The sequence below is a fragment of the Phoca vitulina genome, unplaced genomic scaffold (genome assembly GCF_004348235.1).
Source record: "Phoca vitulina isolate PV1807 unplaced genomic scaffold, GSC_HSeal_1.0 scaffold42, whole genome shotgun sequence".
Taxonomy (NCBI): Eukaryota; Metazoa; Chordata; class Mammalia; order Carnivora; family Phocidae; genus Phoca; species Phoca vitulina.
The window spans coordinates 8,344,575-8,369,009 of NW_022589745.1; the positions used below are offsets into that span (position 1 = coordinate 8,344,575).

The following is a 24,435-nucleotide window of genomic DNA, read 5'->3' on the forward strand; positions in this document are numbered from 1 at the left end:
TTTTAAGATTTATTTGAGAGAGAGAGAGTGTGTGCACAAGTGGGGGGCGGGACAGAAGGAGAGGGAGACAACCCCAAGCAGACTCCCCACGGAGCACAGAGCCCGACATAGGGCTCCATCCCACAACCGTTGAGATCATGACCTGAGCCGAAATCAAGAGTCAGACATTCCAATGACTGAACCACCCAGGTACCCCAAAATAAACTTTATGGGCCAAAAAAACATTCCCAGACACTGCCAAATGTCCCCCGGGGAATGTTCCCCGTCGAGAACCGCTGGTCTAGCCACCGCAGGCTCCACTGGGGGGAGTCAAGGTGCCCACTTCCATAGGCAGGAAGAGGGGAAACACGGGAGGGACTGAGCCTTTCATGCCCACTTCCGTTTCCCAAACTCACTGTCAGAGAAGCCACCCCTGTTCCTCTGAAGAGGTGAGTGATGGGACAGCAGAGGCCAAGCGTCATCCTCCAATTTAAAGTCCCCCTGACTCCAGGACCGGTCTCCTGAAGAGCCTTCCTTCTCTCCATTTTTCATTCCGTTCTCTACCTTCTCTCTGCATCCCCCCCCCCCCACTGCTTCCCCCTCCTGTCCTCCGAAGGCCACCCAAACAGCCCCGTCCACCCGGGAGCGATGGGGCCTATGGAGAACAGGCTGCCAGTGGTCAGAGCAAGTGACAGCCAGGACGCGCTGCCCCATCCTCAGCCGTGCGGCCCGCGGCAGCAGGTAAGCCAACAGTGGTGGCCGTCAAAAGCCAACTCGCAGTGTGACAGGGGGGCTCGCCTTTAATGACATACGGGGCTTTATTCTGGTTTCCGTTTTTAATTTGGGGAGATAATCAAGTAGCAGATTTCTGAGATTTTGAGACGTGACTTACCATTCATGCTCCCAAGAGAAATGCTGGTTCTGTCTCCAGGTCCTCAAGCCTTTAGCAGCACCAACACTCACCTGTGTAACGTCCAGCACCGAACTTGACGCCAGCCCACACGTGCGTCCCTGGGACCAAAGCCCAGGCCAAAAGGGCTCATAGCTGTCTCACGTTTAAAGCCCCCCTCTCTTGAAAACAGTGCACTCACACCATGAGGATGTTGGGCAGGTGTGCTGTAACCTTGAACAAAAGGCAAAACTGGTACAACTTCTTTTTCTTCCAGTGAAAATTCAGTTTGTTGGTCTGTGTTTTTGCAAAATCAGGGTTTTTAAATTCTTGGGAGTTGGGTGGAATGAAATCAGGTCACTTTTCTTACCAACCAGCAAAAACGTACGGAACTGTACAGAAACGTGAGGAACACAAACACATTAGATAGGGTCCCTCCACTCCGAGAGCACGCAATGCCAGGCGGGAAAACCTAACAGCAGTTGAGGATGGCGGCCACCCAACATGGGTCCTGACTGCGGGCACAAGGGCAGGGAAGTGGAAGGAGGGCTTTATGCCACGTCCAGAACGAAACCAGACAAGAGGATGACAATTCCAGGCCGAAGGGTAAGAGCAAAGGTACGGAGATGACAAAGTGCGCTGTGTGTTTCAGGTTTGGTTTGGGTTGGGGGCTTGTCAGGCAAGTTAACAAGCTTGGAAGCCAGATCGGGACCGGCCCGGAGGCTTTCTACATCAAGAGTTTGGACTTCGGCTGGAAGGACATAGGGGACACTCAGGCTTCTGGCCAGCGCTAGGCGGCTGGAAGGTGAGCAGCGGTGTGCACACAGGGAGACGGGCAGCCGAGCTGGGCGTGGGGGTGGGAGGGAGAGCCGCCAAGCCAGGTCGGAGCACGCTTACTTTAGCAGTTGTAACAATGAGAGACCAAACACCCCAAGATAGATAGAGTTCACTGATAGACCGTGTCTCCAGCTGACGAAGGACCTTCGCTTCCATGATCTCATTTCACCCTCAGAACAAATTGTAAACAGTTGTCACATTTCACAGGTAAGGAGCCACCTGCTGCTCAGGAACGAGAGTCACTTCTGGCAATGCGGCCTTCTTCTTTCCCCCCCGGCCCGTTATTCCTGCTCAGGAAAGGCTTGTCACTCTGTGTTTCCCCGTAAGTAGAATGGTCACGGGCCTCTCGTCTTCTCCGGCTTACCCTCCCATTAGCTGGGCTCACCTCCTCCTACGGTTTCAGCCATCACTTACGAACGGACATCTGCCCAATCTCCCCCGCAAAACGTGGAGGTAAATGAATCCTAGACGCTCAGTATTTTTCAGTATTTTGTTTTGATTCCTTTTTAAAATCTTTTTTAACATGGCCTTAATTTCAAGTTGCTTCAAATCTCTCTCGGAAAGCAAGAGAAGCTCAAAATCTGATTCTGAATGATGCTGACGAGAATCCTATGCGGCAGGCAAGCCAAGTATCGTTAGTCCAGTTTTACAATTCACTCACTCACTCGCTGATTTGTTCAAACATTTATTGAACACTTTTCATGTGCCAGGCCTGGTGCAAGGCCCTGGGTATAACAATGAGTAAGACCAAGTCCCTCCAGGAGCTCACAGTCTAATGGTAAACTACTGAGTAAACTGAGGCACAGAGTGGTAAATGACTTACCCAATGAGGTAGAGAGAGCTAGGTACTTGGAAATGTGGGACCAGAGCTGGAGAGAGGGCAGGGTACCACTAACTCATCAAAAGCAAACCCCTTTGATTGAAAAGCAAGGCTGCATACAGAAACGTATTACAAAATCTGCTTGCAAAAAGGTTAAAATAGTTTCCAATTTTCATCATGATTAAATTCATGTCTTGCAATGAATTAAGCCATTACCTGATAGTATTTCTATACTTGTCCCTAAAGCTTTAGGGCACGCCACCAGTCGGCTCAGACACAATAACCCTGTAGGGAGCTTGAAATCAAGAAGTATCAGATTTCAATTTCAGCACTGGGAACCATATTGAAATCCTTTAATTAAATCCATGAACTTTAAATGTATAGCGTATTTATGATACTTCTACATGTAGAAGTTTGGAAAAAACTTTCCTCTAACCCCCATTCAGAGGATTCTAATAAGTTATAGATACCACAGAAATTAGAGAATTTGTCTGTTACTTTCCATATATACATTATTTTGGCTGTACAAGGGTGAAAAGTCTGACTTAGACATATTACATAAGTAGTCTAAACATTATACAGATATATACAGAGACATCACATTCAGATGCCCGTGTACACCCATCGAACGTTTGACAGCTAACTGCAGACGTGAACCTGTGTAAGGCAATTTCTCTTGTGGTAACGACACATGATCCTTGAAGGAAAGGGCACAGTCCGCGAAGCACTGTCCACTTCAGGCCTGACCTCTGCCTCCGCGATTCTCTTCGTGATGAAGTGAGTTCGGTAGGCAAGATGTCTATCTCACTGACAAAAGGCAGTGAGTGATTATAAAAAGAGTTGTTTTCAAATGCAGAAACCATAATTATCCAGTAATCGAAGCAGTGAACTTCTCGAAGCCACTACCGGCCCTGACGCTGTGACAGAACCAGAGTTTCAGGGATGATTTATTGCTCTGAGAATCAAATGTGATGCATAATTCATCCACACGGGATGTTCCCCAGGAACTCAGTACGCGAATCCTCAAACGCCATCAGTTGCTCACTTCAAGCAATTCTTCACTTTGTTGCGGAGGATTTTCTTCTGAAAAATAACAAACATGCAAGAGATTCTCCTGAGTGAGGGTCTGAGAGGTAGACAGGTAACAGAACGTATAATCCGAGTGCTTAAGGAAAAGGCTGAAGACCCCTGGTCACGAACCACACTGTTATGCTAACGGCATAAGGCTACCGTAAAGTCTCACGAGAATGAACTGGAACTCAAACGCGCACTGACGGCACCCGCCACAGGACGGGGACGGCCTTCTCTACCCGGACACACCAGGTGGCACCACCACGGCGTCGAAACTATATGGAATTTAACTCTCAAGTTGTTAGAAATAGTCTAAACTGTAGTTAAGAACTACCTAGTCATTCTTTAACTCACTTTTTTGTGGCTAGACAGTGTAAAAATATCTGTAAGAGCACAAAAAGACTACAGATATATATACACACATACATGTATCAAAAACCATTAGAGTCTTGCATCTTCCTCATCACGGACTCGGTATGTTACCTTCATCGGGCTGTTCCGGATGTTTGCTTTTAGATGAAGAGGCGCCTGCACCTTCAGACACTTTACTACCTGAGTGGCCCTGCTCCACTTCACATAAATACACATCAATGGGGCCTCGGGTGCTCCTTATATGTACTGTGATAGAGTTCTGGCAAAAGACACATAAAATACCATAAAAAAGACACATCAGGATGAATGCGAGAATTCATTAATGATACTGTTTCACTTGCTAGAACTGCCAAAGTTTCATTTCAAGGGGTATTTCTGGAATGTTAAGTTCAGGTGCCTTTCCTTCTGTCACACTTTGGGGAATCACGTCCTTGGCGTCCGTCACTCCTGCACCGGCCACCGGGCCGCCGGCCGACTCACGGCGCTGCCACAGCTCCTCAAGTATCCGGGCAGGACTCCGGCGCTGTGACGCGAACACCTCCCAACTCGAGAGCCCCCCTTTCTCTACTCCAGGAGCGGACCCCTTCTAGGAGTCTGTACTTGAGAGTCCAAAACCAGTGTCCGGATGCCAGAGAAATCTCAAACACCCTGCAGTCTCCAACGGTAAGAGTGTGTTTGGACCTTCCGACCGCCGAAGAGATACCGCGCTAACTGAACGGGCCGCTCTCTGTCCGCGGGAAAGAGCCAGGGGACGGGATCCAGACAAAACACACCCCAGAAATGTAAAAAATATTCAGAAGAATTGCACGTAAAGGACTGTTAATTAATTATGATTATTCACATCTTTTGGCTTTGGAGCTTTAAATTTACTCAGGATTAAAATACTTTTTTTCTGCAAGATAGCAGGAAGTAGGGTGCTTCTACTGAGAATTATGCTAAATTCTTTGTGTTTGGGGGTGTGTGTGTGTGCGCATGTGCATGCCGAAACCTGGGAATGAACCAATTTACGCTAAATTCTTAAGGAACAGTTCAGTTATAAAGGATTCCTTTGTTATTCTGACTGGAAGTGGGTTCAAGTGTCACACAAAGTCTGTTCCCGGCCCTCCCACGCCGTGAGGCCTGGGCTAGGTATGGACGCGCTCCCTCCGGCCCCACACATCTCACCAGGATCTCACAACAGCGCTCGGGGAGATGCAGCTTATCAGAGGGTCTCAAATCCCTGTGTCACCTTCTCTGCGGCTTCCTGGGACCAGACACATAGGTGGGAGAAAGACCATCCACGCTCAGGTCCTAGACCGCCAGGCCTGGTCTGGCTTGAATGATATAGCTTATAGAACCCAAGACATGTTTCTACACAAAACAGTTACGTTGCTCAGAACTGGCAGCCAGCTGAGGACTTCCTATTCCGCCAAATGAGAGCTGAGCAGCGTTTTCCATAAAGGGTGAGAGAGCAGTTTTGGCTTTGCCGGCCATACCATCCCTTCACCACTATAAAACTCTACCATTACAGAGCGGAAGCAGCCAGACACAATGTCTAAACATACGCGCATGTGGCTGTGTCCCAGCGAGGCTACGTATAAAAATCTAGCCAGCCAGACTGGACCTGAGGCCAGTGCGGCCAGGGTCACCCTGGCTCTAGCTTCCCAGATCTCACCCTGCATCTTTGTGGGGGTTGCACACCACTGAATGCAGTGTGCCCCTGTCTATGACTCCCTTACTTACTGCTGAGAATGGCTGCCCACAGGGCCCACGTTCATCAGCCTTTAAACTGGACTCTGAGTCTTGAGCATGATCCAAAAGCTCAGCAAAATTCAGCAATTATAGCCTGAAGCGGCTCACAGCACAGGGGAAAAAACCCAAAACCCCATCAGTCACCGCAGCATGGACCATCATGTCCCAAAGTAAGGATGTGTTGAAAGATTAGTGGTTAATTATTAAAAAAAAGTTTAAACATCTCTCAAACGACTCCTATTAAATATAGAAGTTACTTAGGAGACTTGGAATAGATCCAAATCTAAATAGAGTAATGAGGAAACATCACCCATAAGTCACAACTTGAGTGTGACTAGATTAGAAGCTGTCCCTTAACTGATTTATAATACACTGTCAAGTAACAACATGGGTGCCCACTTGGGCAGTGGTCTGCTGGGGACAGGAGGATAGAGGAGTGGGGAATATTCTTCACTATGAGGGAGGTGAGTCCCTACAGCAATGCAGAGGACATCAGTATGAGCACCTACGGGTCTACCAGGCTGTGAGAACTTGATGATCTGTCTCAAGGGCCACGCTCCTTCGTTCTGATTCCATCCCTACCAAGCAACCTCCTGATGACAGTGACCTTTCAATACAAACTTCCCTGTGCGGGGGCGTGTGCTAAGCAACTGGCAGCTGGTAAGAATATTCGCGCCCACACAGCAATTTCACTTTCCATTTTGAATGTACACTTAGTGTTCTAGCTTATTCATTAGTCTTTGATGAGTCTGGGTAGAGTTAACTCCCCAGAGCCTTCGCTGGCACCAGATGTACTGCTGAACTTCAAACAACGGGGCCAATTCTTGGCGATTCCTCGAAGAGGCATTACGGTCTACCGTCGTCGACTGCTGTCTAACAGAGGCACCGTGGGGCCGAGAGCACAGTACACTCCCAGTACGATGATCACCAACAGACTCTGAGGCCAAACCATCTGGGCTTGAACTCTGGTTCTGTCACTTACTGTGTGATCATGAGGAAGTTCATCTCTCTGTGCTTCAGACTCCTCCCTTTAAGAGGATAATAATCATGACTATTTGCTGTGTTACTCGAAACAAGTTAAAGTGTGTAAAGTGCCTCAAGCAGTATCAGGCAGGCAGCTAACACGCACGTGATGGTTACTAAGTCATTACGACTGTGACAGCCTAAGCAACTGACCTGCCTCCCTCTTTAAAAAAATCCTTAGAAATGCAGGGATACCTACTTCTCTGGGAGCTGGAACATCCAATCTGGTTTCTGCCGGAGCTTTCACTGCAATAACAATCTGCTCGTGGAAGGCTTGAATACTATGAATGTCCTGATACGTCACATACGCTAGTGTAAACATCAGTCAAGGGTCTCTAAGCAGAATGCTACGTACTGAGGAGATAATTCCTCTCTTAAAATACATGCATACAAGTGTAATGTTAGAATCTCTGTAGTTTTTATGGGATACGAACTCACAATTAAGGAAAGCAATTGGTAAAAAATTATTTCATATATGATTATTATTATTTCATCAACAATTCTTAAGATTTTACAAAGTGTTTTACAATATTTATAACTCGAAGCATTCCTTTAAACTCTAGCGTCGTGATTATGACGACAATTTCTGGAGAAAAATATTAATAACACACACAAAACAACTCAGGTGAAGGTGTTTAACTACTCCCTGCCCCCCATTTCCTACTCATTGCTAGATCTTACTATGAGAAACTTTGGGGACAAAATATTCAGTTTTGATAACAACCTCCTACAATACAAGGAGGAAAACATCTATAAAAGAGTGGAAGCAACTTGGAGAATCAGTGTTTCAGGGCCATTGTGTACCCATGGGGTTTCTCGCATCCCAAATTCTTCTCCATCTCACTACGTAAATTTTTTCACTTGTTTTACTATGTCGCCTGAAATTTTACCAATTATGTGATTTACTGGGTTTCCCCAACACTTTTTGTTTACTTTACAGATTTTTGGGTGGAGGAACAGCATTTACTTTCCTTCCAGTAACTGGACTATGGAAATAGAGGAGTCTGATGCAGAATGTAAGTCAGTCTGAAGCACGAACCGCTGAGGATCAGTGACTCCTCACAGAGGGGCGACAAGAACGGAGCAGATGGGCCCGGGGGACCCGGGAGACCCAGGAGAAGATCGCCACCAAAGACCAGTCTCCCCTGCTGGTCCCAGAGGCACAGCCAGCTCCACCAGGCTCTGTGGGCCGGAGCGGCAGTGCAAGTGCTGAATCAATGACAATTTCATTCTGTTTTCAGAAATAAACTCCAGTTAACAAATTAGGGAAAACCTGCCAAATCTGTTCACAAACGCCAACAGATTTTACTATCTTTACAGCATTCTGACTAAAAAAACAAACAAGAATGGGCCACTGTTTTTATTTTAAATGCAAACATGGATGTTGGTACATGGTCACGAGGCAGCATTTAACCTGAACAAACAGCATACAAACGAGCAAAAGGCATTTATTTGTGTACGTCTGAGGCTACACAATTAAACCTTTACTTGCTTTTAAAACTTCTAAAGGTCTGATTTTGTATTTTGAATATATTAATTAAATCCCCAAGCTGACCCTACTATTTAAAATAACCTGCCTTGGAAGGAGAAATTTTTTTAAAAAAGGACAGAGTTAACAAAGGGGGTGGGGGGGGGGGGGGGGGGGGGGGGGGAAGGGGGAAACTGGGGGATGGGCATTAAGGAGGCACTTGATATAATGAGCACTGGGTATTGAATGCAACTGACAAATCACTAAATTCTACCTCTGAAACTAATGATACAGCATAAGTTAATTAAATTGAATTTAAATAAAACATTAAAAAAAAAAAGGACAGAGTTAAAGGATATCTTTCATTTTCTTTGTCATCTGTTAACTCAAACAACTGCTGAGCACAATCCTTAATTAACTCATCCAAAGCATCTTCCATTGCTGATAAGTCAGAAAGTTCCTCCTGCAGCTTCTTCTGTTGGGGCACTGCTCCAAAATTGCTAAGATCAGATCCTCTTTAAAAGAAAGGTATTTGGGAAAAAACAAAAAAACTCACCATCAGTAACATCTAGGAGATTATAGAGAATACAAGTTAGATTACCAGTAATACTTCTCCAAATGTTGACACCAGGTATTTCACAAACTGACAGACAAAACTAGGTACTTGAACGTCACCCGTGACCTCCTTTTATTCTAGACAACCATTATTCTTCCTATACATAAACTGGTTTTTGTCCCCATTTCTAGTCTCTTACAGAGAGATTAAAAAAACCCAACAAACCATTATAAATCTGTGGAAAGTAATAGTAATAAGGAAAGCTGATGGAGGTCACTGAGCACAAAACAAGAGTCAGTAATACCGTTTAAGTCTCAGCTCTACTACTTATAGCAGGACTTTTAATAAGTTATAATCTTTTAGTCCCCTATGAAAAACAAGGAGTACAGACTAAAATGGTAGTTCTTCTGCTAAAATTCTGAATATTTTTCCCCTCATGTGTATATAATACTTGGTTCTATCTGAATGTAATGATTATATTCAATATTCTTAAAAGATATACTTTCTCTAGTTACTACTATCTACCATATCATATTGGTATGATATGACCCAAGCCACTGATATTTTTTCTTCTTCTTTATGGAAAATAAAGATGAAAAAGGCTGTGGCCACTTTACCTTTGGTTTACTAGTTTTCAAATCTGATTCCAATTAGTGATTCAGAATGCAATCTGATATTAACCCTGAAAGTGTTATGTTATTTAGCAAACATGTCCAGATTAGAATTCAATCTGCATTTCTGTACTATTGAAAAAAATAACTTCCTTTATGAACCACTTTGCCCCAACAGCAAAGTTCATTATTTAGAGCCATTTCATGATCTTTGTTGGTAGATTTTTCATTTGCCTGAAATGTATTTATATGTACTTACACGATGGAATTGTTTCTTACTGATCCACAGTATTTGCTTATTGTAATTATTAATAGCTTTCTTCTTATGCACATGTGCATACACACATCTATATATATATAACTACATCTATATCATAAGGTCTTTCTTCCATGATTCTCCCTAATCAAATATGAAGTCTTTAGCAATTGACTTTTTTTTTTTTAGAGAGAGTGAGTGAGTGAGAGCATATGCACAAGTGGGCAGGTGGGGAGAGGGGGAGAGAGAATCTTAAGCAGGCTTCCACGCTCAGTGCAGAGCTTGATTTCAGAACCCTGAGATCATAACCTGAGCCAAAATCAAGAGTTGGACACTTAAGTGATGAGCCACCCAGGCGCCCCTAGCCAACTGCCTTTTAGACATTGTCTGATTGTTTTTTACATTCAGGACAGTGTGTGATCCATAGCCTATCTGACTCATAACCACCTGGGGTACTTAAGAATGTAGATTAGATTCCTGCCTTTGCCCCAGAACAAATGAATTACAATCCCTGGGGCGGGACACTTCTAAGTGTTTATTACATTAGACTGTTTTACAACCTCAACTAATTTCCTCCTGATATCAACAATCATTTGGAAAAAAAAAAATCTCCTAAATAATCAGACGTCCCCTTCTTATGATCTTGAAAAACAAAACTCTTAAAACTAATCATTATTCCATTCAACTTTTCCATAATATCAGAATGATATTCTAGGTCTATGGCTTTTATTTAGTCCTAAGTAGGAAAAAAATATGTACCTTGTGGGACAATGTGAGAAATTTTTATAGAATCCTTTCCTAACAAGAAGCCATCTCTTACTTTGTTTTGTCCTATCAAAACACTGCTAATACCTAGTGTTTCAAGCATGGTATTGTCACTTAATGAGAAGGGGGAAGAAAAAAAGAAAAAAGCCAGGAAAAGTTCGAAACCAACTCACATCCATCGAATATGGTTCTTAGACTTTTTTTCAACCAGATCGATTCCATCTAAAACATTGGTGATGTCATACACTCTTCGTTTCCGCACTCCCAGTTTTGTGGCGACCTTGTTTAAGTCGAGAATACCCCCAGGAGCAGATCTGACAAGATCCATAAATTTTCGAGTTAAATAAACCAGAGATACATCAAAACGAGGTCTCTTCACTTTTAGAGCTTCTGGGAAACAAAACAAACAAATTCATAAAATTCTCAATAGCACTTCTTTCTCAGCTCACTAAAAAAAGTAATTTATTTCCTCAGTAAGCACAGACCCCTACAGAAATTCTACACACTGAACACATCATAGCTAATTTTTATGAAATACATTTCTCACACTGGATAAAAAGGTATCAGCCTAACTCAGGTCAACAAAGGTTTTAGTCTCAAAGGAGGATTTGAAATACGCAGCCAAGTCCCCTGGACACGGGAATTTGGAGGAGTCTGTGGCATCTTATCAAACATAAAGTAGAGTTTGCATTTCTACCCCCACCACTCTCAGGAACAGGATTAGAAACAGTTTTTAAAATTAAATTTCTTATTTGGTCTTCAAGTTAAGGAATTCTTTATAAAGCAAAGGCAGAGACTTGGCTTTTTCTTTTTAACACTTAAACTGTTCCTATACATGTCATAGTGTAACCCTGATGGAAGTTTCTCAAAGAGCTCAAATTAGTCTTCTATTAAAATATTAGGACATATCTTGAGGAAAAGTGGCATCTCTATTTTTTTAAATATTCACTAGTCTATATTAAGAGATAAGCAAATGAAGGGGGAAGATCTCTTTAATTCCCTCCCTCCTTCCCCTGCTCTGATGATTTTAGTTTTTCATACACACCCTGCCCCCACAGCACACAGACACACCCAAGTGTCAATATGTAAACGTAACTTTTAAAAACAAAAACAACAGACTATTTTTAATAAGCTGCTTTAACTCAACATTGTGAACATCCTCACTTGGCAACAAATGTATTTCAATGTTACTTTTTTTTTTTTTCAAGATTTTTTTTATTCATTTATTTGACAGAGAGAGACACAGCAAGAGAGGGAACACAAGCAAGGGGAGTAGGAGAGGGAGAAGCAGGCTTCCTGCTGAGCAGGGAGCCCGATGTGGGGCCCGATCCCAGGACCCTGGGATCATGACCTGAGCTGAAGGCAGACGCTTAACGACTGAGCCACTCAGGCGCCCCCAACATTATTCTTAATGGCTGCATAATATTTAACTGCATGGAATATTTGCTAAACTTACCCCAATACTGGAAATTCTGACTGTCTCCAACTTTGCTATTTTGCCCAATACTTCAGTAAATCTCCCTATAGCTAAATTTTTGTGTGCATCTTTGTTTCCTTTAGTTAAGTTCCCCGATTTGGAATTGACGGGTAAAAGGGTATTTTAGGGAATGTCTGTCCCGCTAAACCTGCTATCCAGGTGGGGGGTTCTATCAACTTTACACAGTGTATGTGTGAGGGGCTCGGCTCACGCACTTGCCTGAACCGAGTATTAGCGTTCCTTTCATCTTTCCCAACTTGATATTAAAAAACAAGTTCTTACGGTTTGTTGTGCAGAGTAAATATTTTACAAATAACCCAGGTGTCCTTTTGGTGTGGAGTATCTGATCTTTTTTCTACTTTCACAGCATATGACAGTGAGTATGCTTCAAAAGAAATATTCATCCTGTCTTCGATCAGGAGATCCCCGTATCCAGAACCTCTAAAACGTCATTCAGTTTAAAGCCCAGTGGTGGCTACTCCAAGAACACAAGTATGTATTTTATAATACACATGTCTTCTCTGTGGAGACCACTCCTACACTTACGATTAAACAGGAATAAATAGGAATTAAAATGGGGTTTAATTAGAAGAAAGTCACCATTCTACAAAAAGCCTTGGCAGACTACAACAGAGAAATCCTAACGTGAAAAAGCATACATCTAATCACCCTAACTGCTAACACGACAGGGTCTTATAAGCTCAGGGTTAAGTATATTCCCACCACGTCAGTCACTTTAGAAAGTGACTTCAGAAAGATATTAACTGAAAACCTGTAACCTGAGAGTTGTTGATGGAATACAAACATGATTCAAAAGGTTTTCAAACTAAAGATGTTCCTTAGTCTAGTAAGGAACTCTATCACAATGTCCTGAGGTCAGTGCCAAGCGAAGCATCCAAGGTCCCCGAGAAGAGGAGCTGAAACCTGACTGGAGCGGGAGTAAGGAAATCTTCCTGAAGGGGGTGAGCGGGCAGAGGACAGAAAGATAGAGAGGAAGCTCTTCTCCCCTTTGACGGAGGGCAAGGGGCTTAATGAGACAGAGCTGTGGTTGAGAACGGGTAGATTCAGGGAACCCACCGATGGTAGGGATGGTGAGGGCAGCAGATGAAGACCAGGCTGCCCAGTGGAGCTGGAATGACCTAGAAGGGCCCTGTCTTTCTGCCCAGCTGTTCTCTACTGCCTTGTTTCTTTTAAGGAAATGAGGTGGCTTATAAATTTAATACAAATAAGTAAAAGCAAATAAATGAGGAGTCAGGGTTTTCTCTATTTGTAATAGAACACTGTGGAAGAATTCCAGGTTGCATGAGATCCCAATCCCCGTTCTGTGTTAGGAAAATCCCCCTGGCGGCACAGTGGAAGAGCCTAAAAGCAGACAACCTACTGAGGAGGCCGTCCCGCCGTGTCAGCTAGGGAGGGAGGGAGGGCCCACACTGCAAGCAGCAGTCTAACCCAGTGGTTAAGACGAGGGGCTCGAGTCCAAGGTGTGGGGGGTGAATCCTGACTGAGGCCTCAGTTTACTCAGCTGTAAACAATGAGTAATAATCCACACTTGTATTTTAAAGGCTTGTTGCGATAACGCATGCAAGGAGCCTGACGCAGCTCGCACTGTACAAGCTCAGTGTGTGTTAGACGATACTGTAAGGTGGTGGGGACGGTCAGACGAGGGACACACCTCCAACGTAAAACTGACCAAACCTGGGCACCAGCTATGGGTGAGGCTGTGGCAGGGGCTGAGGAGAAATTAAGGGCTGATATTAAGATCTACATGTGGGACCTATGCACAGTCTATTCCTTGTGGTTAGGACCTAATTAAGGGGAAGTCAGGGGTGGGGCTATCTATGGTAACAATTTCCAGAAGGATGGGAACCAGAGCAACTGGTACTCCATCTCCTTTCGATGACTCTGCACGCTGGTCCATGGCAGGAATGGGACAGAGCAAAGGGAACCAAAGGAAAACTTGAGGCCAAAGACAGTTCTCCTGCCTGTTGTCGACAGCCTTCAATTCTGCTGAGAGCGACAATACTGCTCTCACAGAATTTCGAGAAAATATCCTTAAACACAGACCATTCCATTTTAAAAATGATTTCTAAAGGCAACAAAGAATAAACTGGCATTTGTGCACATTATTCAGCCCACAATCTCAGGAGTTTTTGCTGAAAGTCAGTGTACGAATAATATATTTTACTTAAGTTTCTCATCAACTTATGTACATTTAAAATAAATCGTTTAAATCATATGAAGTTCAAACTACAAAACCTAAAACATATTTCAGGATCAACTTACTTCTCATGGACACATACTGTACATTATCTTCTAAATTAATCCTTATTTTTGATGGCTAGAAAAGAGAAAATACAAAAATTTAAATTAGTAATTTAAAGACAACAATGCAAAATGAGCAAAAGCAAATGAACAGCATCTCCTGGATAATATAAGGGCTTTTTTTTCACCGTGGGGTAATAATGAGTTGTGAGAAAAGCAGCCCTTCCTCCACACTGGATCCACCCTAACTGTGCTCACAACCGGCAGCGCTCACAGTTATGTTTCTAATGGTGCACAGGCCTCCATGAGTACGGATGGAGTAGTTACAGAAAGGGATGGGGGAGAAATACAAATGAGAAGTTACTACTGAATAGACACTAACCATCCCTATCAGATACTGAGGATAAAAAGGAATACAAAGATGATTGGGAAACAGTCTCTGACTCTGGAAAGCTCAGCAGAGGTAGAAGATAGGTCTAAAGTAGCAAATGCTCATCCCTTCTATTGAAGTGTAAGTGGCTCCTAAAAATTTGCTCATCAGTTTTCATAGGTGGCCATGCATTCCCATTATAATTAATAGGAAAACAGCAGCATTTCTGATAATGGAAAATAATGCATACTACCTAACTAGAAACTTTCGTATTAGATTAATAAAAAAACTTCTTTTAAATTCTTCAAATAACCAGGAAATGAGTAACAGCTCCACTCCCAATGTTCACCATCTTATCAGGTATTTAGATGCTATGAAAGTTTACATAAACTGGTAGTAAAACATCTGTAATACATTTAAAAATCTTTTTTGCAAAAAATAAATAAAACCTTTAGATAAAGCCAGGTAAACAGAAACTTATATTAGCCGCATGCTTACAGCAAAGCACAACGATGACAGGTGCCTCCAGACAGGCTGGGATCAGGTTCAGCTCTTGCCTCAGTGAAAAAACTGGCCCCGAAACTGGCTGTAGCATTGGGATAGGTGAATTCCATAAAGTGCTCTAAGAGAAGAATGGGCAGGAATACTATGGATACACCCAGAAAGGGTATCACAGAAGGGTTCACAGGGAAGGGGATCCCCAGCTGAGCCTTGAAGGACAAGCCAGATTTTGCCCGAACCCGTGGGAGCTTCAAGAGGGAAAAGATAGGATTTCTAGTGCAGGAAATGCAACAAACAAAGGTATGAAAATATAAATGGCATGGTACCTTTTGAAGACCCACCTGTGTGGTCAGTGCAAGACTAACATGATGACATTGAAGTTGGAAAGGCATGCTGAACCATACTCAACATAGATCATGGAAGTCATGCTAAGCAGTTTGGACTTCATGTCCTAACCAGTGGAGAATCACCACAGATTTCTGAACAAGAATATGACATACCCAAGCTCATGGTTTAGGAATATAAGTATGGTAGCCGTACAGCAAAAAGACTGGGGGATGGGGAAGTCTAAAGGCAAGGTGAGCAGTTCAGAAGCTCTTTGTTTATCTTGGTGTCAGCAAATCCTTGGCACAATGATTTCCGTATCACCTATGAAAAAATTACAGCATCTATTAGCAAGTTAACTAACTTGATATGGAATAATTCTACTGAAACAGAATTCTGCTGTAGAATTAGCAACTTAGTTGTTAGAATGTGAAGGACAATGCAGACCTGCTGGGGCGTGCAAAACCTGAGTCGGGAAGGCCTGTCTTGGGGGCAGGGACTACACCCGATGAGCTCTCCGAACAACAGCGTTGACAACAGCAACCTGCAAACACGGAACCCGCCAGTGAACCACTAAAGGGCAGTCCTCTTACAGTCAGACACAGATGAATGTGACCACCGGTCATTGCTATTTCTATATTTACCCCTTCTGCTAAAATTGTAGGAGACAGAGTTTACTGTAGAAAGACTCTTAAACGAGAAAGAATCCATCCTCGGCACACTGATTTGAAACACAGATAGACAAATATCCTAAATTGTTATATGTTCCTTAAAAAAGTACACAGGAAGGGTTAATACAGCAGGGCTCGTTGGTGCCTTGCCGCAAAAAGACTTCTGGTTCTTAATTTCGAGTAGCAGGGCCAAGTCCTACATACAAGCACTTAATGGTATCCTAATAGGCCGCCTCACTACCTCCTCGCTGCACATTCCAGAAGGGCAGCTTTTCCGCTCTGTACTCCCCTTTCTTGTCCTCTTATCCAGACTGCTGCCATTCGCACGTTGGCACAGGGATGATACCTCAATCAGGCATGACAACAGGAGCAAGGACAACCTGCTTTTCCACACACTCTGCCATAAATGTGGCTGCACTGGCTGCTGTCTACACGGACAGCTGTGGGAAAGCAGAGTCCAACGGCATCCCTTTTTTTTTTTTTTTTTTAAACCTTTTGACTATGAAAACACAATCTCTTTATCTTGGAGGAATCACAACAGTATTGTGGCCCCTCCGGGGCAGACATCCCAGTACGTATAAATCCTACAGGTGAACAATACCGGAGATTTCCAAAGTGTCCACAGTAATGACACATTCATCTCCTTTACATTCAAAATAGTTCTTGGCTTAAGACTGGGGTTCAGGACTACCAGCTACCTGACTTCTTAGACACTGAGAGATCTGGGCCTTTATCTGTAACAGAATGTGTTGATATAATTTTATTGCCCATTTTCCAAGCTACTGTGAAGATTAAAAAAGAAATTGTGTTAATTGTAAAATTCTATGCAACCGTAAGAGACTATTATCATTTTGCGTTTTGAACCAGAACAGCGTCTGGCACATTCAAGCACTTGGTAAATATTTGTTAACATGTGAAGTTGAAATAGTACCTTGTCACAGATAACTTCAACTGGTAAGTAACTCAGAACTCTGAAACAATGAGTAGTTAAGACACAAGGACACAGGGTGAAGACCCCCTCTTGTGTACACCATGGATCAGATCCCTGAGAGATTATCAAGCGTCATTTTCTGTGTTCTAATACAACATTCATCATCTGGATAGATCAGCCTGACACCTGGCAAGCCTTTCCAGCTACTCTAACTTTGGTAAGGCATTCAACAGGTAGGCCAGGAGCCTTTCCGGAAGTAGAAAGGACTAGATAGGACTCCTTTTGAAGTGGCTTTAAAATCAGAATAAATGGGGGTGCCTGGGTGGTTCGGTGGGTTAAGCATCTGCCTTCCGCTCAGGTTATGATCTCAGGGTCCTGGGATGGAGCCCTGCATTGGGCTCCCTGCTCAGCAGGAGTCTGCTTCTCCCTCTGCCTGCCGCCCCACCCACTGTGCGTGCTCTCTCTCTCTCAAATGAATAAAATCTTAAAAGAAAAAATCAGAATAAATGTTTCCTCACAGAAAAGTTAGTAAGCTATTAAAGAAAAAAAAAAAGCAAATGAAATGCCATGCCACCCCTGCACTTGGACGCAAATTATTTAGGTCCCTCAGATCAGAGCAGTGCACCTCGCCCCTGGAGGGAGGCCAATGAGGCTCTACACTCTTATATGGACATCCTCCCCACCCCGGGTATGAACCCAGAAGCAGACACAGGAGCTGGAATAGAGAGAGCTCCCACTCAAGTGGAGGGGCCTTGCCCCTCTCAAAAGGAGACGATTGTGTAAGCTCCTCTCAGGGATACCCATTTTCTTTTTCTTTTGAAATAATCTCAGCCTTCATCAAAGGTACAGAAGTAGCACTAAGAATTGCTATATACCCTTCATCCAAATCCCCCATATGTTAATGTTTCACTACATTTGCTTTATCATTTTTTTCTCTATACACACACAACTTTTTTCCTTGAATCACTTGAGGGTAAACTGCTGACCCTAGGTAACTCACTGTGTACCTCAAGGATATTCTCCTATAAAACCACTGGATAATTACCAAAACGTCTGTTTGAACTTAGCAGTTTTGAAAGAAACTATCAGCAGAAACCTGGACTTTGAGGGCACTCCAGTGAAGGTTCAAAAGGAAGAGAGGATCATGCTACTAGGAAAGCCGAAGAAGGGAGACGTCTGTTATGCTGGGACAGAATGCTCAGCAACACCATCAACTGCAGTTATGTGGGAAGCTGATAGCAATGGCCCAGGTAACCTGAGATTTCCACACAAAGTGTTCACTGTGGCACCTGGTTTCTCCCTGCAGCCTACAGTAAAATGTGTGAGAGAGAAATCGAGAAAGGGATTGTTAAACAAAAAGGAGCCAGGACTTAAAGGCTTTAAAAATTCCCAGCCTTGGGGCGCCTGGGTGGCTCAGTCGGTTAAGTGTCTGCCTTCAGCTCAGGTCATGATCCCAGAGTCCCAGGATCGATCCCTGAATTGGGCTCCCCACTCAGCGGGGAGTCTGCTTCTCCCTCTGCCCCTCTGCTCTCTCTCAAATAAATTAAAATCTTAAAAAAAAAAAAAAAAAAAAAATTCCCAGCCTCTCCAGAAGCTCAAATTAAGAAATGACACCTAAGAAAGAGCAAATCAAAGGCATAATCTAAAGATGAAGGTGAAGGGCACCTGGGTGACTCAGTCAGTTAAGCATCCGGCTAAGCGTCCGGCTCTTGATTTTAGCTCAGGTCATGATCGCAGGGCCGTGAGACAGAACCCTAAGTCGGGCTCTGTGCTGAGTGTGGAGCCTGCTTGAGATTCTCTCTCCCTCTGCCCCTCCCCCACCTTTTCCAAAAATAACAAAAATTGAAAAAAAAATAAAGATGACGGTGACGGTGTGACTGTACAACTTTTGGGTAAGACCTCAGGTGGATCAAAGATGGTGCCTCAGAGTGCTATGTGGTCATGCAAAAGGCCTTGAGAGATGAAGGACGAGCCCCACAGACCCTCTAAATCGAGGCCAGGGCCTCTACGAAGCTCCGGGGCACTGTCCATCAGCCTTTCCAGCAGGAGCCCAAGGTGCAGAAGGGTTCATCCAGAAGAAAGGTGGGATGCTTGTCTGCTCAGTGAACCACAACAGGATCCACAGAAGGTCCACACAGTTTCTGAGAGAATCGTATCAGCAAAAACACTGTCAGCTTGGATGAAAAGGGACACTGTTTAAATTGAAAAGACGTTACTCAACACCCAAAATTCTACTGCCAGTAAGCAGGCTGATAAAATTCCTCAGCTACAAATAGGGACTATCTCTCATGAGGAAGAAAGGAAGACAGACAGTGGAACCAACAGCCCGGAGGGTAGAGCTGGGAGCACAGAGAATTGTTCCCTGAGACCTAACCAAGAAATTTCTAACACTTAGCAAGCTGATTTTCAGAACTGCTCTGGACCAGGTACTCCCTTGTGACTCCCATCTCCTCCTTTAGAAACAGGAATGTCTCCAGCAGGTACCCCGTCTGTCCCACTAGTGTGTGCTGGCTGAGCTGGGGGGGGGGGGGGTCTTCTAATGGTCTTTTAAGTTTCATGGCCTAAAGATCTGTAGGGGCTGGACTGGGCTGTATCCGAGGAGCCTGGATTCTTATTTTACTCTCTAAGTATAAAATCTGTTAGTTTGAGGCTCAGATTGTCCCAGATTAGGCCAATGGGAGCCTTTTCAAAGTGGTGCCTGTGCAGGACACTTATTTTTGACCTTTTCAGCATCTTGAGGATGGTTGTCCTCCTACTTCTATGGGACTAAGCTGCCGGGGCGCCAGCGCGGATGCCACTGCTTCTAGAGCTGACGACCCACCACTGGGGGGAGCTGTCACCGTCTCGGTTCCTCTGGAGGAGTCTCACTGAGAGGTTACTCTGGTAACTTCCCTGAGGGATGCCAAGGGAGAGCTCAGTAGTAGTCAAACCTCAAGAACGGACTACCTAAGAACTTTCCCTTTCAACCCTCCAACTGGTTCTGTGCCCCCACTGGTTCAGGCTTGATACTAGCCTGTTTGTATCTCAGCTGGGGAATGAATGGAGAAGGCAGAGGCCGCCAAGCTGAAAATCAGCAGGATCCATCTCAATGCGCACAAGCTCTCAGGAGCCAGCAGCTCCTGACAGGCAAGTCAGCACAATGGAAGCTATTTTACTACTGCTCCGTTTCCTACATCTGAAGACTGCAGAGTAATTTATAATTTGAGATCTCAAAGGACGAAAGGAAAGAACACGAGGTCAGTTTTGGGGACTAAAATCTTAAGCACTGCCTCTATGTTGGTTAAACACTCTTCTATGCAGATGTCTCTTTGTACTGCTTGCCTATTTTGGGGAGTCATATTCCTTTAAGAGCCCTTTAGAAATATATCTTTGTCCAAGGTGTATGCATTCTCCTCACTCATTCAGATTTTCCTCATTTTTCAATGTGCAGACTGAGTTCCACCTCCAACTAACACCACTTTCTCCCTTCTCTAAATTCCACAGTTTTCAAGCCATTTACCTGCGGAGCATCAAACACTCAGCCAGATACATGACTAAGCTTTGCACAGCAACACACTTCGCTAAATATCCAGTCACTAGCCAATAAAAACACCAAGAGAGCTGTTTAAATCACCATTTTACAAGCAGGAAAATAAACACACATTCGAACATGTAAGAGTACCTACTTCAGTCATCCAATAACTATGTACCAAATGTTTTTGTGAGAGGCACCAAACCACTGCAGATATAACAACGAAATGGACAGAGTCACTGCACTCAGGGACCTAAGAGTCACACACTGCAGACAGGGTAAGTAAGCACAGGGTGCTTTAGGAGCACAAAAGGAGTGCCTAACCTAGTCTTGATATGTCAGATGTCAGAGAAGGCTTCAGACAAGGGACCTATACATCCAGACCTGAAAACCAGGGGAGGTAACAAGGAAATGTGTGCTTTTTAAAAAGGGTTTTCTGGGAAGGTGGAGTATGAATATGTAGGGTCCAAAAGAATATGGAAATGTGGAAATCTAGCAACTATAAGCAGGTCAAAAAAGATAAATCCAGGAACCTGACTGTATTAAGAAGTTTCTACTCTATTCTGAAAGCACTAGGGAACTGCGATAGATTCTTTAAGCCAAATGACATGGTCAGAAATATGCTTTAAAAAGACCACGATAGTTACTATGTGAAGAATATCTAGAAGTCTGGGGGCAAGACCAGAAGCAGGAAAACATTGCAACAATCTGAGAGTTAGATGGTTAGAAGTGCCAAGTATTGGTGATTACTTTTAATTAGATTGGGAGGATAGAGGGTGTCAGTTTGGAAAAGGGAAAAGGCAAAGATGATGCCTAAGAGACTAGCTTGGGCAATATGGTGGGTGGGTGCCACTTATAAAGATAAGAGATAGCAAAGCTGTTGCCTGCTTCGGCAAGAAGATAATGAATTCAATTATGGATAGGAGTTTGAAATCTAAGTAGAGACATCAGTAGACAGTTGGAAAGCTCTGAGCTGGATTTATAGATCTAGGAGTTATTATGACATGGCAACTGAAACTGCCAAAGTAGGTAAGAATATCTAAGACTTCAAGGGATGTGTGTATCTTCTGATATTAAATGCAAAATTAAGTGGTTTTTCCACAGTTGAGAGTTCAGGGCTTTTATCAAATCCTCAAAGATGAAGACTACCAATATAGATGGTTACCAACGAAGATGGTATCAGAAGTCCTAGGAGTGGTGAATGACGTCCCACATGAAGAATGTGTAGAAAGAGTAGAAGAAAACCCAAAAAAAACACCAACATGTAAGGAATGCAAAGAGAGCAGTTTGCAAAGGAGCACAAGGAGAGACCAAATGGAGCACTAAGAGTATGTATGGCCAAAGAAGCCATTCAAAGGTGAGTTTCCAACAAAATAAAGTGGTCAGTCCTGTGGAAACCAGAGACAAGGGGTGAAACATCTGATGGAACTAACAAGGTTGTTGGCGGAACTTGGTTAGAAGAGTCTTAGGGCTGTGCTGAGGGCAGAGGTCCCCCCCCCACACCCCGCCGTGGTAATGACAATGGACACAGTGAATGCAAACAATTTTCTGGAAAAGTTTGGAGGAAGAAATACAAATGACAGGGTTATCTAGAATTAAGGGAAGGCTCTTTTAAGGTGGGGAAATATTTAGGATGCAGTGTAAGTAGTCAAGAATTTATCATCAGGGGTCAGACATTGTGAGGTTAAATCCAGGCTTTTCCAGGTAGTACCTAAGCACTGGCAAGCCACTTAACATTTCCAAGTCTATTTTGACAAATGGAGAACAAGAATAATAAGCTCGCAGGACTGCTACGAGGAATTAAAGGAGATTATGCTCATAAATTATTTTTGAGCACTGAAACACCATGGTGATTGGGCATATTAACTTCAGCAAATGTTTCGTTATTATGGGAAGAAACCAGGAGAAAAGTTGAAAATACGGAGAGAAATGGAAAAATGATGCATTCATCAATGCCTCTGAGAACCAAGGTTCTATTGCACTTAGTCTAAAACAAGAATAGAGGAAATTAACCTTACGCAGGGAGGGAGCGCGATCTTAATTTGCTGAACTGGCAGCTGTGGGGTGGGAAAAGTAGTGTAGGGTTTCAAATGGCTACAGTCAAGAGAATGGGAAAGGAGGATGAAGACAAACATAAATAACTTGCAGAGATACAGCGAGGGTCCAGCGGAGGTAGAAAAAAGAGAAGTTGGGCAATTTTCTCCAACAGTGCTCCCTAGCCCTAGGTAAAAGCCAGTAAGACTGACAACACATTTGGGAGCAAGTGTTGAAAGAGGAAGGCGAGAGAGTTTTAAGTGAAAGACCGACCGGCTTGGTTCAGAGCACAGGATGGGCAGCTGGAGAGTCAGGGAGACGGGGTGCTCCCACCACGAACCCGGCCCAGGGGGAACTCACGACCCAGAGAGCGGTGGGTCCGGCTCCCCAGCGAACGAGCAGAGGCGGCTGGGCCTGAGACCCGCCCCCGCGCCACCCCGCGCAGCGCCAGGGCCCCGGGCGCTCCCGGCACAGGCCATCCCCGGGGCTTACCAGCAGGCCCTCCACATTGATGGGGTCGCGGCACCGGCGGCGCACCGTCTCCTCCGCCGGGTCCACCAGTAGGCTGGGCAGTTTCCGCGCCGGCCGCTGCTGACTCATGCTGCCCAGCCGGCCGTCCCTCGCCTCGCACCCCGCGAGCTCTCCCGCCTTCTCCCGCTCCGGCCGGGTGCCGCCCCCAATGCGCCGGGTCCCGGGGGCCGAGCACGAACCGGGCCCGCGGCCTGCTCGGAGGCGCCGCTGCCTAGGCAGGCCCGCGAACGAACGCGCCACTGTCCCACGATCTCGGGAGCTACAACGCCGACGGGAGAACAGGGTGACCCACGGCTCTCAGGACTCCAAGCCCGCCATCTTCCCGCATGCGCAGTGCGCCGTCCCCAGTGCGCATGCCCGCCGCTGCCGGAGCGCTCCCACGCACTAACCCTCTCCCGGCGGCCGGAGCCCGGGAAAGCCCGGACGCGAAATCCACGGAGAGGATGGCAGAGGAGAGGAAGGGGTGGAGCAGGAATTTCAGAAGAAAGGAACGGGGCCAGAGAAAAGAGGCAGTGGTTGGGGGCGGGGGGTGGGGGTGGGGAATGCAATTGTCAACACTGATTATTGAAACTTCTGAGCGCGCGGATGTTAATTAACTTTGAGCTCCCTCCACACACCGCAGGCGTTTGCCCGGTGTTGATGCTTAGTAAATGTTGGTAATCAAACCGTTGTGCAATTGTTTACTTATAGGCTTCTTTCTTTCTGTTTCTTTTTTCTTTCTTTCATCTGATGAATAAATTATTGATTATCTGCTGTGTCAGGTGTCGTGGTGGGTACAGGAGATACTCATTGGAATTTGGCACAGACTCAATCTCAAAATTCCAACAGAGGAAACAGAAAAATAAACTGAACGTTTAAAGCTGGAGCCAGAAAGTGTGTTTTCAAATCCTGGCTTCTCTCTCTCCTTATTAAGTTTACAAGACCTTAAGCAAGTTACTTAATCACTGTGTGCTTCAGTTTCCTCATTTGTTAAATGGGAATAATGACAGTACTTATTTCATGAGGTTGTTGTGAGAATTAAATTAATTAAATTACTTAGAACAGGGACAAGCGAATGCTTGAAATAGAAAGGCATGGGCGCCTGGGTGGCTCAGTTGGTTGAGCGACTGCCTTCGGCTCAGGTCATGATCCTGGAGTCCTGGGATCGAGTCCCGCATCGGGCTCCCTGCTCAGCGGGGAGTCTGCTTCTCCCCCTGACCCTCCTCCCTCTCATGCTCTCTGTCTCTCATTCTCTCTCTCGCAAATAAATAAAATCTTAAAAAAAAAGAAATAGAAAGGCAATGCAATGTGGTAAGTCCAGGGTGGAGGAGAGCGACTGAGCCCTGTGGTAGTTAGACCAGGGGTTTCTACCCAGCCTGAGGTGGGGCAGGGCAGACTTCCGCTGGAAGTTGGCTCCCCACTATATTATAAAGTCCTCCAGAGAGAGGCATTCTCTAATCTTTGTA

At 44.6% G+C, this 24,435-nt stretch overlaps 1 protein-coding gene across 3 annotated transcripts; it reads right to left on the reverse strand.

The window, feature by feature from the left end:
• Positions 1-2,152: 2,152 nt before the first annotated feature.
• On the reverse strand, positions 2,153-23,325 carry E2F6 (E2F transcription factor 6). Of its 3 annotated transcripts, none has more exons than XM_032430098.1 (8): positions 22,952-23,030; positions 15,489-15,636; positions 14,139-14,193; positions 10,552-10,692; positions 8,550-8,705; positions 6,922-7,036; positions 4,080-4,227; positions 2,153-3,608 (listed from the first exon to the last, which is right to left on the reverse strand). In XM_032430098.1, the coding sequence occupies exons 5-8, from the start codon at positions 8,627-8,629 to the stop codon at positions 3,559-3,561; spliced, it is 393 nt and encodes a 130-aa protein (XP_032285989.1). In that variant the 5' UTR covers positions 8,630-8,705; positions 10,552-10,692; positions 14,139-14,193; positions 15,489-15,636; positions 22,952-23,030; the 3' UTR covers positions 2,153-3,558. The 3 variants fall into 3 exon arrangements, with proteins under 3 accessions (XP_032285989.1, XP_032285988.1, XP_032285987.1); XM_032430097.1 differs by having other exon boundaries at positions 10,552-10,768; XM_032430096.1 differs by lacking the exon at positions 15,489-15,636 and having other exon boundaries at positions 10,552-10,768; positions 22,952-23,325.
• Positions 23,326-24,435: the final 1,110 nt, after the last annotated feature.

Excerpts from the sequence above, each read along its gene's own strand:
- E2F6 (XM_032430096.1), bottom strand. The coding sequence starts at position 23,059 with ATGAGTCAGCAGCGGCCGGCGCGGAAACTGCCCAGCCTACTGGTGGAC. Across the intron at positions 10,769-14,138 it reads ACAGTATGTGTCCATGAGAA|AAGCTCTAAAAGTGAAGAGA; the intron begins GTAAGTTGATCC and ends TTTGTTTCCCAG. Across the intron at positions 3,609-4,079 it reads TCCGGAACAGCCCGATGAAG|AAGAAAATCCTCCGCAACAA; the intron begins GTAACATACCGA and ends GTTATTTTTCAG.